Below are 19,775 nucleotides of genomic sequence, written 5' to 3' on the forward strand. Positions count from 1 at the left end.
CGAGGGCGAGGGCGAGGGCGAGGGCGAGGGCGAGGGCGAGGGAGAGGGAGAGGGAGAGGGAGAGGGAGAGGGCGAGGGAGAGGGCGAGGGAGAGGGCGAGGGAGAGGGCGAGGGAGAGGGCGAGGGAGAGGGAGAGGGAGGGCGAGGGCGAGGGCGAGGGCGAGGGCAAGGGCGAGGGCGAGGGCGAGGGCGAGGGCGAGGGCGAGGGAGGGAGAGGGCGAGGGAGAGGGCGAGGGAGAGGGAGAGGGAGAGGGCGAGGGAGAGGGCGAGGGAGAGGGAGAGGGAGAGGGAGAGGGCGAGGGAGAGGGCGAGGGAGAGGGCGAGGGAGAGGGAGAGGGCGAGGGAGAGGGAGAGCGAGGGCGAGGGCGAGGGCGAGGGCGAGGGCGAGGGCGAGGGAGAGGGCGAGGGAGAGGGCGAGGGCGAGGGCGAGGGAGGGCGAGGGAGGGCGAGGGCGAGGGCGAGGGCGAGGGCGAGGGCGAGGGCGAGGGCGAGGGCGAGGGCGAGGGAGGGCGAGGGCGAGGGAGGGCGAGGGAGAGGGAGGGCGAGGGAGAGGGAGGGCGAGGGAGAGGGAGGGCGAGGGAGAGGGAGGGCGAGGGAGAGGGAGGGCGAGGGCGAGGGAGGGCGAGGGAGAGGGAGGGCGAGGGAGAGGGAGGGCGAGGGAGAGGGAGGGCGAGGGAGAGGGAGGGCGAGGGAGAGGGAGGGCGAGGGAGAGGGAGGGCGAGGGAGAGGGAGGGCGAGGGAGAGGGAGAGGGAGAGGGAGAGGGAGGGCGAGGGAGAGGGAGAGGGAGGGCGAGGGAGAGGGAGGGCGAGGGAGAGGGAGAGGGAGAGGGAGAGGGAGGGCGAGGGAGAGGGAGGGCGAGGGAGAGGGAGAGGGAGAGGGAGGGCGAGGGAGAGGGAGGGAGAGGGAGGGCGAGGGAGAGGGAGGGCGAGGGAGAGGGAGGGCGAGGGAGAGGGAGGGCGAGGGAGAGGGAGGGCGAGGGAGAGGGAGAGGGAGAGGGAGAGGGCGAGGGAGAGGGCGAGGGAGAGGGCGAGGAGAGGGCGAGGGAGAGGGCGAGGGAGAGGGCGAGGGAGAGGGCGAGGGAGAGGGAGGGCGAGGGAGAGGGAGGGCGAGGGCGAGGGCGAGGGCGAGGAGGGCGAGGGCGAGGGAGGGCGAGGGCGAGGGAGGGCGAGGGAGGGCGAGGGAGAGGGAGAGGGAGAGGGAGGGCGAGGGAGAGGGAGAGGGAGAGGGAGAGGGAGGGCGAGGGAGAGGGAGAGGGAGAGGGAGAGGGAGGGCGAGGGAGGGCGAGGGAGAGGGAGGGCGAGGGAGGGAGGCGAGGGCGAGGGCGAGGGAGAGGGCGAGGGAGAGGGCGAGGGAGAGGGCGAGGGAGAGGGCGAGGGCGAGGGCGAGGGAGAGGGCGAGGGCGAGGGAGGGCGAGGGAGAGGGAGAGGGAGAGGGAGAGGGAGAGGGAGGGCGAGGGAGGGCGAGGGAGAGGGAGGGCGAGGGAGGGCGAGGGCGAGGGAGGGCGAGGGAGAGGGAGGGCGAGGGCGAGGGCGAGGGAGAGGGCGAGGGCGAGGGCGAGGGCGAGGGAGGGCGAGGGAGAGGGAGAGGGAGAGGGAGGGCGAGGGAGAGGGAGAGGGAGAGGGAGAGGGAGGGCGAGGGAGGGCGAGGGAGAGGGAGGGCGAGGGAGGGAGGGCGAGGGCGAGGGCGAGGGAGAGGGCGAGGGAGAGGGCGAGGGCGAGGGAGAGGGCGAGGGCGAGGGCGAGGGAGGGCGAGGGAGAGGGAGAGGGCGAGGGCGAGGGCGAGGGAGAGGAGAGGGAGAGGGAGAGGGAGAGGGAGAGAGGGAGAGGGAGGGCGAGGGAGAGGGAGAGGGAGGGCGAGGGAGGGCGAGGGAGAGGGAGGGCGAGGGAGAGGGAGGGCGAGGGCGAGGGCGAGGGAGAGGGCGAGGGCGAGGGAGGGAGAGGGAGAGGGAGGGCGAGGGAGAGGGCGAGGGAGGGCGAGGGAGAGGGAGGGCGAGGGAGAGGGAGGGCGAGGGAGAGGGAGGGCGAGGGAGGGCGAGGGCGAGGGCGAGGGCGAGGGAGAGGGCGAGGGAGAGGGAGAGGGAGAGGGAGAGGGAGAGGGCGAGGGAGAGGGCGAGGGCGAGGGAGAGGGAGAGGGAGAGGGCGAGGGCGAGGGAGAGAGCGAGGGAGAGGGCGAGGGAGAGGGCGAGGGCGAGGGCGAGGGCGAGGGCGAGGGCGAGGGCGAGGGCGAGGGCGAGGGCGAGGGAGAGGGAGAGGGAGAGGGAGAGGGCGAGGGAGAGGGCGAGGGAGAGGGCGAGGGAGAGGGCGAGGGAGAGGGCGAGGGAGAGGGCGAGGGAGAGGGCGAGGGAGAGGGAGAGGGCGAGGGCGAGGGAGAGGGCGAGGGAGAGGGCGAGGGAGAGGGCGAGGGCGAGGGAGAGGGCGAGGGAGAGGGCGAGGGAGAGGGCGAGGGAGAGGGCGAGGGAGAGGGCGAGGGAGAGGGCGAGGGAGAGGGAGAGGGAGAGGGAGAGGGAGAGGGAGAGGGAGGGCGAGGGCGAGGGCGAGGCGAGGGCGAGGCGAGGAGAGGGCGAGGGAGAGGGCGAGGGAGAGGGCGAGGGAGAGGGCGAGGGAGAGGGCGAGGGAGAGGGCGAGGGAGAGGGCGAGGGAGAGGGAGAGGGAGGGCGAGGGCGAGGGCGAGGGCGAGGGCAAGGGCGAGGGCGAGGGCGAGGGCGAGGGCGAGGGCGAGGGAGGGAGAGGGCGAGGGAGAGGGCGAGGGAGAGGGAGAGGGAGAGGGCGAGGGAGAGGGCGAGGGAGAGGGAGAGGGAGAGGGAGAGGGCGAGGGAGAGGGCGAGGGAGAGGGCGAGGGAGAGGGAGAGGGCGAGGGAGAGGGAGAGCGAGGGCGAGGGCGAGGGCGAGGGCGAGGGCGAGGGCGAGGGAGAGGGCGAGGGAGAGGGCGAGGGCGAGGGCGAGGGAGGGCGAGGGAGGGCGAGGGCGAGGGCGAGGGCGAGGGCGAGGGCGAGGGCGAGGGCGAGGGCGAGGGCGAGGGAGGGCGAGGGCGAGGGAGGGCGAGGGAGAGGGAGGGCGAGGGAGAGGGAGGGCGAGGGAGAGGGAGGGCGAGGGAGAGGGAGGGCGAGGGAGAGGGAGGGCGAGGGCGAGGGAGGGCGAGGGAGAGGGAGGGCGAGGGAGAGGGAGGGCGAGGGAGAGGGAGGGCGAGGGAGAGGGAGGGCGAGGGAGAGGGAGGGCGAGGGAGAGGGAGGGCGAGGGAGAGGGAGGGCGAGGGAGAGGGAGGGCGAGGGAGAGGGAGAGGGAGAGGGAGAGGGAGGGCGAGGGAGAGGGAGGGCGAGGGAGAGGGAGGGCGAGGGAGAGGGAGAGGGAGAGGGAGAGGGAGGGCGAGGGAGAGGGAGGGCGAGGGAGAGGGAGAGGGAGAGGGAGGGCGAGGGAGAGGGAGGGAGAGGGAGGGCGAGGGAGAGGGAGGGCGAGGGAGAGGGAGAGGGAGAGGGAGGGCGAGGGAGAGGGAGAGGGAGGGCGAGGGAGAGGGAGAGGGAGAGGGAGAGGGAGAGGGAGAGGGAGAGGGAGAGGGAGGGAGAGGGAGGGCGAGGGAGAGCGAGGGCGAGGGCGAGGGAGAGGGAGAGGGAGGGAGAGGGAGGGCGAGGGAGAGGGAGGGCGAGGGAGAGGGAGGGCGAGGGAGAGGGAGGGCGAGGGAGAGGGAGGGCGAGGGAGAGGGAGAGGGAGAGGGAGGGCGAGGGAGAGGGAGGGCGAGGGAGAGGGAGGGAGAGGGAGGGCGAGGGAGAGGGAGAGGGAGAGGGAGAGGGAGGGAGAGGGAGGGCGAGGGAGAGGGAGGGCGAGGGAGAGGGAGGGCGAGGGAGAGGGAGGGCGAGGGAGAGGGAGGGCGAGGGAGAGGGAGAGGGAGAGGGAGGGCGAGGGAGAGGGAGGGCGAGGGAGAGGGAGGGAGAGGGAGGGCGAGGGAGAGGGAGAGGGAGAGGGAGAGGGAGGGAGAGGGAGGGCGAGGGAGAGGGAGGGCGAGGGCGAGGGCGAGGGAGAGGGAGAGGGAGGGAGAGGGAGGGCGAGGGAGAGGGAGGGCGAGGGAGAGGGAGGGCGAGGGAGAGAGAGGGCGAGGGAGAGAGAGGGCGAGGGAGAGAGAGGGCGAGGGAGAGAGAGGGCGAGAGAGAGAGAGCGCGAGAGAGAGAGAGCGCGAGAGAGAGAGAGGGCGAGAGAGAGAGAGCGCGAGAGAGAGAGAGCGCGAGAGAGAGAGAGCGCGAGAGAGAGAGAGCGCGAGAGAGAGAGAGAGAGCGCGAGAGAGGAGAGAGCGCGAGAGAGAGAGAGCGCGAGAGAGAGAGCGCGCGCGAGAGAGAGAGAGAGCGCGAGAGAGAGAGAGAGAGAGAGAGAGAGAGAGACAGAGAGAGCGAGAGACAGAGAGAGCGAGAGACAGAGAGAGCGAGAGACAGAGAGAGCGAGAGACAGAGAGAGCAGAGAGCAAGCTGCAAGAGTCAGCAAATAGTGGGGGTCGGGGTGGTGGTGACAGAAGAAGGGCAAAGCAGGAGAACATAATGGAAAGAACAAAACAACCTACAGCATTATCCATTTCCTCCCATTCAGGTTCAATGCTGTCAACGAAGCCGAAGAAAAGCGCAACACAATTAAAAAATTTAAATTTTATTCAAAAAAAAGTTATAATTTGGCCAGAGATAATGGGAACTGCAGATGCTGGAGAATTCCAAGATAACAAAATGTGAGGCTGGATGAACACAGCGGGCCAAGCAGCTGAGATGCTGCTTGGCCTGCTGTGTTCATCCAGCCTCACATTTTGTTATCTTATAATTTGGCCAACTGTATTGATTTCATTTTGGTATGAAGTTTGGATCTATTTTCAGGTATTGCATATATACTTGTGACTCTATGTCTGCTTTTCCTTCTACTTGATCAAAATTCTTAAATTTGACAATAAAATTAAATTTGATGGCTTACCCAAACATTTCTATTTCTGGATCAGAATCTGAATTTTCACTGCCAGTGAAGTGTTCCTCATTGATTTCACCGTTTGCATCCAGCACTGCAGGCATTATTGCATGAACAGCAACCTTGAATACATTCTCGTAAAGCATTTCATACAAAATGGCTGCAAAATAAAGTCAGGATTAAGCTTATTCTTTTACATATAATACCCTCAAATTCATGGGACAAATTATATGATTGGGCCGACCAGTGCCTACCAGCTAGATGATGCTGCCAGAGTTTGCAGAATTAGTGAACTAAGTGGTGATGAATACTTATGATGCAGACAAACTCCAGAACTCCAGCTACAGTATGGATCTCTGACTAACTCATGACAGATGATGAACTGCAAACAGCTCTTGGCTGATTTTGTCATGACTTAACTAGGAAGAGTATGGTGCTAATTGTGCCCCAATTTCCCAAAAGTCATCTGAAATTTTACAGGATCCCATTGAAATAATGAAGTTGTATAACTGCTACTCAGAACAAAAGCATTTCACACCACTTTTCGACAGAAACAGAAAAGCTATTATTACACACTTGATTTTCACAAGACCGGTAAAAAGGATTTCCAATACACTAATATACCCCTCAAAATTCCAAACACACATACAAGGCAGACAATAAATAAATGGCTTAGTACAATTACTGAAGCTGGAAAAAAAATAGAGAGGACGAACAAAATTTCAAAAGATCACAAGTCCAGACTACAACTTTGAAAGTTATTTTCTCACAGTCCTTTGGATTTTAGCGATGACACACTATTGCGTGTAGGGTAATGGTGATTCTTCATTTCAATCTAAGTCTTTTCCTACCTCAGAATTGTCTCTCTCTCAAACTTTCTTGGTTCTTCTGTCTTTTTCATAAGACAGAGAGAAAGCATGAAAGGTTGAGTGCAGGAGGGAACATGTGAGAAAATGATGGAAGCTGTCTGATTGCAGACTTTGGATGTTCCACTCGCTGCTCACGTGGCACTTACAGCTTTTAACACTCTGAAGCTCATTCACAGGTACCCGACGGGTAGAATTTCCTTAACTCAGACACTCACGGTGGCACTCAGTCTTTAATGCTCCATCTCACTACTTCAAAAAAGCAACACTTCATTGAACAGCACAAAAAATACGCAGTTAATTTTCAAGTTGCAAAGCTCTCCTGGTTTCTCAACTATAATAGCAGCCTAACTTTCATTACAGTTTAAAGGCCCAAGAAAGAAATGTTTTCTTTTATAATTTTCACAAGCAGATAAAAGCAAGGCTCCTTCAATGTGACTTTGCATACATAGGATTTACTTTCATGATGAGAGATTGGACTCATTTGGGTTCTACAACCTATGTTGTAGGTTTTTGATGTTTATTTAAATTGGTAATTCCAAAACAAATCAAATATTACTCTTTGATTAACTTCAGGGAAAAGATACCAACTCACTTCAGAGATAATGGGAACTGCAGATGCTGGAGAATTCCAAGATAATGAAATGTGAGGCTGGATGAACACAGCAGGCCAAGCAGCATCTCAGGAGCACAAAAGCTGACGTTTCGGGCCTAGACCCTTCATCAGAGAGCAACTCACTTCAGCCTGTTTTTTTGACTACCAGACAGGTTCTAATCCATGAAAGGAGTCTGCTGCCCATGGGTAGCCAATTTACCCACTCTTTTTATGCCATTTTTAGGATATAAAAGTTATTTAAAGTTCAGGCTTGACTTGTTTTTACTAGTCTTCACAGTTATCAGAAATAATATATTCTATGACCAGTTCTGTAACAGATTCCTGCTGTTTGCGCATTCGGTAAAAGCGCAAGATTCCTTTACTTGAGCACCATTTTGTGATCACTAGTAATATGCAATCAGTTTTCTAAGCAGGATATCTAAATGAAGAAGTGTGCAACACAAAAGGAATCAAAGGGCAAACTGACTGAAGTGTTAGCAGGGGAACACTTTGAGACTAGTGATCATAATTCTATTAGTTTTAAAAGCTTTATGGAAAACAACAAGCTTTTCATAAGAATTAAAGTTCTTAAATGGAGTCAGGCAAATTTTAATGGGATGAGACAAGAACTTCAAAAGTTGATTCAGTAGACTGTTTACAGGTAAACAACAGCTGACAAGTGGGAGGCATTCAAAAGTGTGATAAAGAGAGTTCATCGGCATTATGTTCCTGTTAGAGTGAAGGGTAACGCTGGTAAGAATAGGGAACAATAGATGATAAAGATATTGAGGTTCCAGTCAAGAATAAGAAAGAATCGTATATTAGGAATAGACAACTGGGATCAAATTAATCTCTTGAAGAGTATAAAACGTGCAGGGGCATTCGTGACAGGGAACTTAGGAGGGTGAAGAGGGCATAGAGATAACCTTGGCAGATAAAGGTTAAGGATAATCGAAAGAAATTCTACAAGTACTTTAAGCGCAAAAAAGCTATTATAGGGAGAATAAGTCCCCTTAAAGATCAAAGAGATCATCTATCTTCAAGTCCGTTCTGCCATTTAATAAGTCATTGCTCATCTGGCTGTGCTCTCAACTCCACTTTTTACCTGATACCTTATGATTCCGTTGTTAGTTAAGGATTTACTAGTCTACCCAAAAATATCCAACAATTTAGTTACCACTGCTCTATAATCAAAAAGAAAAATGTCTCTTCACTTCCATCCTATTTGGATACCCTATTTCTAGTCTCTTACACAAGGGAAAACATTCTTTCAGCATCTAACTTGTCAAGTCTCCTCAAGGACTTAGATTCAATAAGATCACCCCTCAATCTTCTAAACCCCAAACGGTTAGAGGCACAACCTGAATACTGTACTCTAGATGTGGCCACATTGAGGCGCTATATAAAATTGTAACAAAAACTTCCTTTCCCATTGCAATAAATCACAACATTCCATGTGCCTTCCTGTTCACAACATACTATCCTTCTGTGATTTAAAAAGGCCTGTTAGAGAAAACTAAGCGGTAGCAACATGCATGCTTTAGAAAGATCTGAAGCTTTTAAAATTGTAAGGTCTCCACTTCTACCATCTTTGAGTCCAAAGAACTAAAAAGTCCTTTGGTGATGAAACCACACGAAAATGACTGCGACCTACAGAAAGTTTATATCATTAAACATCATCTGGCTTCAGTTGTTCAATTCACTCAGGTGCATTTGAGGGGAGATGGCAATCATTAGATTTACAATGAACCTCTTCGAAAACAAGAAAGACTCATCACTAATTAATTTTTTTTGTTTTCAATTAATTAACATTAACAGATAATTTTTTTAGCTGGTTATTCAAATCATCACACTCAGGACTGAAGAAACACAGACACTGCTTCACAAAATTCACCGTTTATGGACAATTGTGAAGGAGGCAAAAGTTGCGGCAGTTCTGTCTCCAAGAATCCAGCAAATCAATTAGAGGGAAGGATGCAGATGCATAAACTAAAACTCCATTTAAACTGAACATTAAAAAAAATGCATATTTTAAAGAAGTAATGTAAGATGAACAGTTTTGAATAGCCTGTTCTGAATTATAGACAATAAAATGAACTTGCAGATTAAAAATCAGAATACTTACACTGGCAAATGGCTGCAGCATCCACAAATGTCTTGGGATAGACACTATCATAATGATTTCCATTTGAAAAGCATAAAATGATCTAAACAGGAAGTTGAGAAAATAAATTGTCCGGTTAGTCTTACTACTATCATCTTCATACATCAGTAGGTTGCTATCTACATCCAAATCAGAGAACTAATGCTCCTTGGGACTGCTGAATGAGTTCCCATTCAACTTTTGGACTAGTAGTATGGAAAAACACTGCCATCAATATAATCTTTCCCTTTGGTAATAAAAAGTTTTCTCTGCATACAGGACACTTAAAAAGGAAAGGTTGATTTTAGGTTGTTCTTAACAGTTTAGGACACAAAACTAAAATCTAAGTGACAATACCATTCCAAAAATCTGTTGTTTATTTTCATTTGAATTCTAATTTCCTGCTACTATCCAAAACCCATAATCTTTCAGAGCTGCTTTAGTTATGTGCCTATTTGCTTGAACAGCAACTCTTAGACCAGATTCACAATGTAACAACTATCTCTAGTGAATCATTTAGCATCTCTTCACCACTGAACAAATAAAGCCACATCATTGATAACATTAGTTAGAGCCATTGAAGAAAATTCATTTTATCTGATAGATTTTGTTTAGATGTATTACTTACAGTAAAACCTGCAACAGATAAGTTTTTAGCTTTCAAGGTTATTTGTGAAATGGAAGAGATGCTTTTCTCAACACAAAGTACTCATTAATCAATTACTCCTAGAAATCAGAAACAAGTACAAAAGCATTATGATGCAGGATCTGAATGTCAAAATATTTAGATCTTCACTTCTGGTAATTTACAAAGTTCTGACCAGATGTAAGGTCAGATGATCAAAAGCTTGGTTCAAGAAGTAGCTTTTAAAAGGAGAATCTTTAAAAAGAGGAAAAAGTGAGCCACACAGACTCCTAGAGCAAATTCCTGATACTAGGACTTGAATAGTTGATGGCAGGTCAGTCGAAGTTGGCACAATGAAAATCAGGAATGCATAAGAGTCAAGAATGTAGAGCTTGTAGATCTTGTTTGTGATCTATTAGAGGTTAGAGAGAGTAAGCAAGGGTGTGTTGTGAAGAAGTTTGGAAACAAGACTAAAAATGCTTAAATTGAGACATTGTATGACTCGGTGCCAAGGCAGACTAGTGAGTACAGACACATTGGGTGAAAAGGACTTCATAGAATCCCTAACTTAGTGCAGGTTAGGATATGATCTGTAGGGTAGATGGCAAGAAGCATCCGAGTAACACAAAAATAATCAAGTTGCGAGAAAACAATGTCATAGATATGGGCTTCAGCAACAGACGAACTGAGGCGGAGATGGAGATGGATGACGTTATAGAGATGGTTCGAAGGTTTGGGATGAGAAGTTCAGCAAAAGGTCAAGTGGGAGATCAGGCTTGTGATACAGCAGTACAGCTTTCAAGTGTTTTCGTGAACTCAACTGCTACTTCAGATGATCTCAATGCTGCAAACGTTATTTTTAAGTAACTGACTTATAAATGGTAAGCATTTAGAAATAACTAAGTTGTACCTGCAGAGGTGTCTTTCACAAACTCAGGCTCTTTCTAAGCATTCTACAGCCAAATACATATTTCTGAAGCAATGACACATTTCTGACATTCCGGTAGTTACCCTAAGTTGGAATACTGTAAATGCACAAAAATAGCTTAGAGCTCATAATCAAATAAATCTGTTTCAATGATTTTCGTTGAGAGATAAACATTTGTCAGGATACTAGGGTAAATTCTATTGGTCTTTATAAAACAGTATCACTGAATCTTTTATATATTCAAAAGAAAGAAGTGATAACAGTTTTAACGCAAAGGACAACAACTCCGAAGCATCAACCTACAATATATTCTCATGCCTATGGAGTTGATTTAAGATGTAATTTTCTTTTGTCTTTACTTAGAGTCACTGGAAATGATTTCACCAATTTTTGAGAACTTACTGTGTCAGAGAACCCATTTTCAGTAACACGGGCAGGAGGTTTATTTGGTTCCTGGTAAATTATAAAATCTCGTCTGTGAAAATAAAATCAATAAATTAAAAACAACATTGAAGTACCTGTGAAGAATCTAATCATATCTTATCTTACTGTACAAACCAAGGGCCAACAGTCATCACAACTTAATAAAATGTGAGGCTGGATGAACACAGCAGGCCAAGCAGCATCTCAGGAGCACAAAAGCTGACGTTTTGGGCCTAGACCCTTCATCAGAGAGGGGGATGGGGGGAGGGAACTGGAATAAATAGGGAGAGAGGGGGAGGCGGACCGAAGATGGAGAGTAAAGAAAATAGGTGGAGAGGGTGTAGGTGGGGAGGTAGGGAGGGGATAGGTCAGTCCAGGGAAGACGGACAGGTCAAGGAGGTGGGATGAGGTTAGTAGGTAGCGGGGGGTGCGGCCTGGGGTGGGAGGAAGGGATGGGTGAGAGGAAGAACCGGTTAGGGAGGCAGAGACAGGTTGGACTGGTTTTGGGATGCAGTGGGTGGGGGGGAAGAGCTGGGCTGGTTGTGTGGTGCAGTGGGGGGAGGGGATGAACTGGGCTGGTTTAGGGATGCAGTAGGGGAAGGGGAGATTTTGAAACTGGTGAAGTCCACATTGATACCATATGGCTGCAGGGTTCCCAGGCGGAATATGAGTTGCTGTTCCTGCAACCTTCAGGTGGCATCATTGTGGCAGTGCAGGAGGCCCATGATGGACATGTCATCAAGAGAATGGGAGGGGGAGTGGAAATGGTTTGCGACTGGGAGGTGCAGTTGTTTGTTGCGAACTGAGCGGAGGTGTTCTGCAAAGCGGTCCCCAAGCCTCCGCTTGGTTTCCCCAATGTAGAGGAAGCCGCACCGGGTACAGTGGATGCAGTATACCACATTGGCAGATGTGCAGGTGAACCTCTGCTTAATGTGGAATGTCATCTTGGGGCCTGGGATGGGGGTGAGGGAGGAGGTGTGGGGACAAGTGTAGCATTTCCTGCGGTTGCAGGGGAAGGTGCCGGGTGTGGTGGGGTTGGAGGGCAGTGTGGAGCTACAGCCCACACACCACCCTCACCTCAGCTGCTGCCGCCCACCCCGATCCTCCCACCACCGACGGAACCCCGCCCACGGCCGACGCCGACGGAACTCCGCCCACGGCCGACGCCGACGGAACCCCGCCCACGGCCGACGCCGACGGAACCCCGCCCACAGCCGACGCTGACGGAACCCCGCCCACGGCCGACGGAACCCCGCCCACGGCCGACGACCTCATCGCTCCGCCCACAACCTCCACAGCCTGCAACCCCAGAGAAGACAGCCACACTGAGCCCTGCCGCATCTTCACCATCCCCCCAGACCTCCCACTGACTGAGGACGAACGGTCAGTCCTGAGCAAGGGGCTCACCTTTGTCCCCCTACAACCACATATCAACGAATACCAGTCACGGTCGGACATAGAGCAGTTTTTCCGCCGTCTTCGCCTGCATGCCTACTTCTTCAACCGGGAACCTAACCCTCCTTCCACTGACCCCTTCACCCGCTTCCAACACAAGTCCTCCTCCTGGACACCACCCCCAGGCCTCCTACCCTCCCTCGACCTCTTCATCTCCAACTGCCGTCAAGACATCAACCGCCTCAACCTCTCCACCCCTCTCACCCACTCCAACCTCTCCCCCACAGAACGGGCAGCCCTCCGCTCCAACCCCAACCTCACCATCAAACCCGCAGACAAGGGTGGCGCAGTGGTAGTATGGCGCACTGACCTCTACATCGCCGAGGCCAGACGCCAACTCTCCGACACCACCTCCTACCGCCTCCTCGATCATGACCCCACACCCGAGCACCAAACCATCATCTCCAACACCATTCATGACCTCATCACCTCAGGGGACCTCCCACCCACAGCCTCCAACCTCATTGTTCCCCAACCCCGCACGGCCCGTTTCTATCTCCTTCCCAAAATCCACAAACCTGCCTGCCCTGGTCGACCCATCGTCTCAGCCTGCTCCTGCCCCACCGAACTCATCTCCACCTATCTGGACTCCATTTTCTCCCCTTTGGTCCAGGAACTCCCCACCTATGTCCGTGACACCACCCACGCCCTCCACCTCCTCCAGGACTTCCAATTCCCTGGCCCCCAACACCTCATATTCACCATGGACGTCCAGTCCCTGTACACCTGCATTCCGCATTGAGATGGCCTCAAGGCCCTCCGCTTCTTCCTGTCCCGCAGGCCCGACCAGGCCCCCTCCACCGACACTCTCATCCGCCTAGCTGAACTCGTCCTCACACTCAACAACTTCTCTTTTGACTCCTCCCACTTCCTACAGACTAAGGGGGTGGCCATGGGCACCCGCATGGGCCCCAGCTAAGCCTGCCTCTTTGCAGGTTACGTGGAACAGTCCCTCTTCCGCACCTACACAGGCCCCAAACCCCACCTCTTCCTCCGGTACATTGATGACTGTATCGGCGCCGCCTCTTGCTCCCCAGAGGAGCTCGAACAGTTCATCCACTTCACCAACACCTTCCACCCCAACCTTCAGTTCACCTGGGCCATCTCCAGCACATCCCTCACCTTCCTGGACCTCTCAGTCTCCATCTCAGGCAACCAGCTTGTAACTGATGTCCATTTCAAGCCCACCGACTCCCACAGCTACCTAGAATACACCTCCTCCCACCCACCCTCCTGCAAAAATTCCATCCCCTATTCCCAATTCCTCCGCCTCCGCCGCATCTGCTCCCACGATAAGACATTCCACTCCCGCACATCCCAGATGTCCAAGTTCTTTAAGGACCGCAACTTTCCCCCCACGGTGATTGACAACGCCCTTGACCGCGTCTCCCGCATTTCCCGCGACACATCCCTCACACCCCGCCCCCGCCACAACCGCCCCAAGAGGATCCCCCTCGTTCTCACACACCACCCTACCAACCTCCGGATACAACGCATTATCCTCCGACACTTCCGCCATTTACAATCCGACACCACCACCCAAGACATTTTTCCATCCCCTCCCCTGTCTGCTTTCCGGAGAGACCACTCTATCCGTGACTCCCTTGTTCGCTCCACACTGCCCTCCAACCCCACCACACCTGGCACCTTCCCCTGCAACCGCAGGAAATGCTACACTTGTCCCCACACCTCCTCCCTCACGCCCATCCCAGGCCCCAAGATGACATTCCACATTAAGCAGAGGTTCACCTGCACATCTGCCAATGTGGTATACTGCATCCACTGTACCCGGTGCGGCTTCCTCTACATTGGGGAAACCAAGTGGAGGCTTGGGGACCGCTTTGCAGAACACCTCCGCTCAGTTCGCAACAAACAACTGCACCTCCCAGTCGCAAACCATTTCCACTCCCCCTCCCATTCTCTTGATGACATGTCCATCATGGGCCTCCTGCACTGCCACAATGATGCCACCCGAAGGTTGCAGGAACAGCAACTCATATTCCGCCTGGGAACCCTGCAGCCATATGGTATCAATGTGGACTTCACCAGTTTCAAAATCTCCCCTTCCCCTACTGCATCCCTAAACCAGCCCAGTTCATCCCCTCCCCCCACTGCACCACACAACCAGCCCAGCTCTTCCCCCCCACCCACTGCATCCCAAAACCAGTCCAACCTGTCTCTGCCTCCCTAACCGGTTCTTCCTCTCACCCATCCCTTCCTCCCACCCCAAGCCGCATCCCCCGCTACCTACTAACCTCATCCCACCTCCTTGACCTGTCCGTCTTCCCTGGACTGACCTATCCCCTCCCTACCTCCCCACCTACACCCTCTCCACCTATCTTCTTTACTCTCCATCTTCGGTCCGCCTCCCCCTCTCTCCCTATTTATTCCAGTTCCCTCCCCCCATCCCCTCTGTGATGAAGGGTCTAGGCCCGAAACGTCAGCTTTTGTGCTCCTGAGATGCTGCTTGGCCTGCTGTGTTCATCCAGCCTCACATTTTATTATCTTGGAATCTCCAGCATCTGCAGTTCCCATTATCTCAGTCATCACAACTTAACTGTTTTAAGCCATAGAGACCATAAGGTCCTAAGGTACAGTTCCAATGCTCTGCCAAGAGTTAATCTCTGCTGAACCGAATGCAGGATCGCTATCATTTAACACCATACTTCCTGGTCCAAACATGAGTATCAGAAGTCTCACTCAGTTGGCTATTGTCAAACATCCACATGGACATCATTATCTGAAGAGATCAGGTCAAGCCAAGGCCCTCCTAATATCTGCCAAAATGTATACATCAAAATGGGAACTGACCGCAGTATTGGAATGCACCCAACACCTATGCATTGTATTTGTATCAGATGGGACAACCACTTACATCAAAACATTAAATTTCATGAGGGAAGAAGAAAAATAACTATCAGAAAATGGTTAGGGTTGAGGGAGGAGGGTCAGAGAGAGAGACAGGGGAGGTGGGGAGTGCGTGAGAAAGAGAGAGCCAGAAACAGCAGAGACAAGGTGCAAGACAGAGAGCAAAAGAAAATAAACTAAGCAGAGCAATGACCCTAAATCACACTTTCCAGGTGACAATCTTGCAGTGGCGGAGATATAAATGCGGAGCTCAATATCCCATAAAGAAGAGGGTAAGAGGAGGTAACCGTAGTCATCACGATAAACATTCATTGGTTATGTTACAACAAGCACAGATTGCTATTTAATACATACAATTCAGAATTCCCACAGCCCATTTAAATGTACACTAACACACCCTCCCCAAATGAACTGAGTGAGAGAAACTGTACGCTACACTTCCAAAACAAATAAATTCTCCCTGATCCTCCAAAGTGATCAACAGCCACTTGCACAAAGGAGCCAAAAGGTACTTTACAGGAGTGTAATCAGGCAAAAACTGACAAGCTATCAACATGAATCTGATATAAGGTCAAGTAACCAAATTGGGCTGAGGTTGGGGGTTGGGTGCATGGAAGGAGAGGGACAGGGACAGAGAGAGAAGTAAAGGAGTGGAGAGATTTAGGAAGGGAATTTTAGACCCTATATTTTATACAGTGAAAGATAAATCTTCCAGCAAGGCAGATATGGGGATTCAGAACTCAGCTCTGGAGAAGCCTCATCCAATACACTTGTCCAAAATAAACTTGTTTCTGGTGTGAGCAAGGGCATAGATGGCAGGGTGGATTAGTGAACTCCCCACAGTACTGTGTTCTAAAGTGCCATTCAAATATGGGAAGAAGAGAAGAGAAACGTAGCAATAATATAGGAAAGCATTGTTAGGAGAATGTATAAATGTTCACCAGAGTAAAGACAGTCCAGAAGGCTGCGCTGCCTACCTGGTGTCAAGGTTCAGGATCTCTCCTTTGAGATGGAGAGAAACTTGGAGTGGTAGGGGAAGAATCTAATCGTTATGGTCTAATTAGAAACAAATGACATAGGTATGACAAGTAAAGAGATTCTGCAGAGGAATACATTATTAAGTAGAACTGCAAAAGACAGTCATCTCAGGGTTACCCTATGCCAATTTTCAGCTGGCTCAGAGTAAAGATGATTAGAGAGGTTAATGTGTAGCTCAAAAATTAGTGTGGAAGAAGTGGAATTGGCTTTGGAGGGAAATGGTGCCAGTTCTTCGGAAGGAAAGCTGTTCTATTAGAATAAGCCTTATTTGAAACATGCTTGGAACTGTGTCTTGGTAAATTATATAACAAAGGCTATTCATAGACATTAGGTTAATCATGGGAGGGAGTTGGTGCAACTGAAGGAGAGTTTAAAAACTCAAAAGAAATGAGACAGTAGAGTAGCAAACAGGCAAATGGTAACGCGCGACAGGAAAGAGTAGAAAATAAATGCAGCAGAAATTAGAATCAGATTAAATAATAAAGACAACAAGTCAAAGATTCAGACTCCAATTATATGCAACATTTGGAACAAAATAGATGAAATGAAGGCACAGATAATGTAGTGATTGTAATGAAGTCTGCCTGGTGGAGCTCACAGAGTAAGTTCACTGATTCGACCAAATTAACAATCAAAACAGTGAGCTCCAGCTGGCATAAGAACAGAAGTTTCAGATATCCTGTAAATAAAGGGTGACAGGATGTCAGCCTCTGTGAAGTTATTTCAGTGATGACAACAGCAAAACATGCTCCTGAAAAAATTTGCTCATAACAGTTGTCTTTGAGTTTATTGAGTACCTTGCAGTGTGGAAGTGGGCCATTCAGTCCATCAAGTCCACAGAGACCCTTGAAGAACATCCCACCCATACCCCCCCCCACCCTATCTCTGTAGTCCTGCGTATCTCATGGCTCATCCACCTAATCTACACATCCCTGTACATAGTGAGCAATGTAGCATAGCCCTTCCACCTAACCTACACATCTGTGGGCTGAGGGAACTTAAATAAGCATTTCTGGTGTCATGCCATTATTCGGGAAGCTTGACTCAGAGTCACAGAGATATACAGCACAGAAACAGACCACTCAGTGCAACTTGTCCATGCCAACAAGATACCCTAAATTAATCTAGTCCCATTGCCAGCATTCCACCAACATCTCTCTAAAGCCTTCCTCTTCATGCATCCAACCATTTTAAATGCTGTAATTGTTCCAGTCTCTACCACCTCCTCTGGCAGCTCATTCTATATGTGCACCACCTGCGACATGGGTCCCTTTGGTATCTTTCCCCTCTCACCTCAAACCTATGTCTTCTAGTTTTGGACTCCCACACCCCTGGGAAAAGACTTTGTCTACTTACCTTATCCATGCCTCTCAATTTTTTCAACCTCTATAAAGGTCACCCCTCAGCCTCCGACACTCCAGGGAAAATAGACCCAACCTTTTCGGCCTCTCCCTATAGCTCAAACCCTCCAAACCCAGCAACATCCTTGTAAATCTTTTCTGAACCCTTTCAAGTTTCACAACATCCTTCCTGTAGCAGGGAGACCAGAATTGTACATAGTATTCCAACAGTGGTCTAACCAACGTCCTGTACAGCTACAACGTGACCTCCCAACTCCTATATGCACTGACTAGTAAAGGCAAGCATACCTAATGACTTCTTCACTATCCTGTCCGCCTGTGACTCCACTTTCAAGAAACTATGAACCTGCAGTCCAAGGTCTCTTTGTTCAGCAACACTTCCCAGGACCTTACCATTAAGTGTATAATACCTGCCCCAAATTGCCTTTTCAAGATTCAGCACCTCACATTTACCCAAGTTAAACTCCATTTGCTACGCTTTGGTCCATTAGCCCATCTGATTTGAAAGTTACTCAGAAGTAACTTTCTTCACTGTACACTACACCTCCCATTTTGGTGTCATCTGCAAACTTACTAGCCACACCTCCTATGTTTGTTCTAGTCTGTCAAAAGATTGGGCCCAGTGTATGAAAAGAATCCACTGTTTTTTCCAGGCAGCAACATTGGGGCAGAGGAAAAGCAACGAGTAATTCTCCTGACAGCTTGTGGACCTGCAGCATTTTTGGAGCCTAACTTTACCCTAAAGCACCAGATACTAAAACCTTTCAAGAGTTGACAGATTTAGTTAAGGAATATTATGACCCCAAGCCTCCTCTAATTCAGAGTGTCTGTCATTTTTACTCAGCAATTGGAGAACTTTTGTTTAACCCTTAATTAGATGCTGGGAGACAATTTGGGATGTGGGATTAATGACGTAACCATACAAAAGCACCTGTATCTGGATTGGAACAGTTAAATTGCTTAACAATATCCAAATCAAAACCAATCAAAATAAACATCTGGTTAAATGGTCACCCAGTTCTAATGGACGTCAATGCAACACGGCCATTTCAGTGATCACAGAACCAATCTTTAAAAAAGTTGCTCGAGATTCCAACCCTTAACTTTACACAAGGCTTTAGCTAGGCTGAGAACTTATACCAGATGAACCTTTACAGATTAAAAGGCACACCTTTGATTCATTTATCAATTAGAAAATGACTGCCTGAGTGAAGTCCTAACTAAATACCCAGAAGTTTTTCAGAAAGGTGTACAGGCTACCAAAAGGAGCCAAGGCTACCTTATATACTGACCAGGAAGCAATTCTACAATTTTGCAAGGCCTGCTCAGTGCCATTTGCCCTACATGCAAAAGTAGAGGCAAAAATCAAAAGGCTGCAAAGTGAAGGAATCATCAAAACAGACCAGTCTGTGGAATGCGCAGCATCAACTGTCAGGCTTCACAGTCAGTACAGGTTGGTCTACCTTTGTGGGAATTTTATCAAAGAGTAGAATTGCTTTTCACAGCTGGATAAATACCCAATCCCTCGCATAGAGGACTTATACATAAAGCTGGCAGAGGGCTGTCCGTCACAAAACTGGGCACGAGTCATGCAAACTTACAACTGTGATTAGATGAAGATTCCCGGAAGTATGCTACAATTAATACTCATAAGGATTTAAACCAATATATGAGACTGCGATTTGGGGTATCACCAACGTGTGCCATTTTTCAGCGGACAATGGAGAGTATTTTACAATGTCTACACTAGGTCGCCATTCATCCAGATATGCTAGTAACAAGGAAAACCAAAAAGGACTTAGAGAACTTGGACATATTCCTTAGACATTTCCCACACAGGCATACAGCTTAGAAGGGAAAAATGTGTGTTTCAAGCAGCCCAAGAGACCACCTTGGGCTACAGGGTCATAGATTCTAGGTTACACCTGTTGGAAGATAAAGTGAGGACAATGAAAGGTGCCCTGGTTCCCACACCTGAACTGGAAATTAGATATTTCATGGGGCTGGTGAATTATTACAGAAAGTTTATACAGAACTCAGCCGCCATTCTGGCACCTCGGCACCAACTCTTTAAAAAAAGCGGTAAACCTTGAAAACGGTTGCATAGCCAAGCCACAGTTTTCGGGGAAAAGAACAGATATCATCCTCTATGGTGTCGGCACATTATAATCCCAAGTGAGATCCAGTATTGACATGCGATGCCTCATTGTACGGCATCGGGATAGTATTAGCTCACACGTGGCCCAATGGAAAAGGAACATCCAAAAGGATACGTATCCCGGACTTTGGCTAATGCGGAGTTTAAAATAAATCCAGTTTGAGAAGGGGAGGTTTGGCAGGCATATTTGGAGTCAAGAAGTTTCACCAATGCCTTTAATGGGCATAAATTTGTAATAATGGACCAAAAACCCCTACTTGATCTGTTTAAAGAGGACAAAGGAGTGCTGCCCATAGCTTCACATCAAAATCAGCAGTAAGCTCTAAGTGCGTATGATTACAAGTTCAAACAGCATTCGGGAGGCCAAGCCATGAATGTGGATATAT

General features: G+C 50.7%; 1 protein-coding gene across 1 annotated transcript in view; it reads right to left on the reverse strand.

The window, feature by feature from the left end:
* Positions 1-19,775, reverse strand: part of otud4 (OTU deubiquitinase 4) — a 129,634-nt gene that overhangs the window by 67,904 nt on the left and 41,955 nt on the right. Inside the window, exons 5-7 of the mRNA XM_048542260.2 lie at positions 10,489-10,561; positions 8,516-8,597; positions 4,939-5,089 (exon numbers count right to left, since the gene is read on the reverse strand). Of these exons, the coding sequence (XP_048398217.1) occupies positions 4,939-5,089; positions 8,516-8,597; positions 10,489-10,561 (306 nt within the window). The remainder of the gene's footprint in view (positions 1-4,938; positions 5,090-8,515; positions 8,598-10,488; positions 10,562-19,775) is intronic.

This window comes from Stegostoma tigrinum, chromosome 1, assembly GCF_030684315.1.
Source record: "Stegostoma tigrinum isolate sSteTig4 chromosome 1, sSteTig4.hap1, whole genome shotgun sequence".
Taxonomy (NCBI): Eukaryota; Metazoa; Chordata; class Chondrichthyes; order Orectolobiformes; family Stegostomatidae; genus Stegostoma; species Stegostoma tigrinum.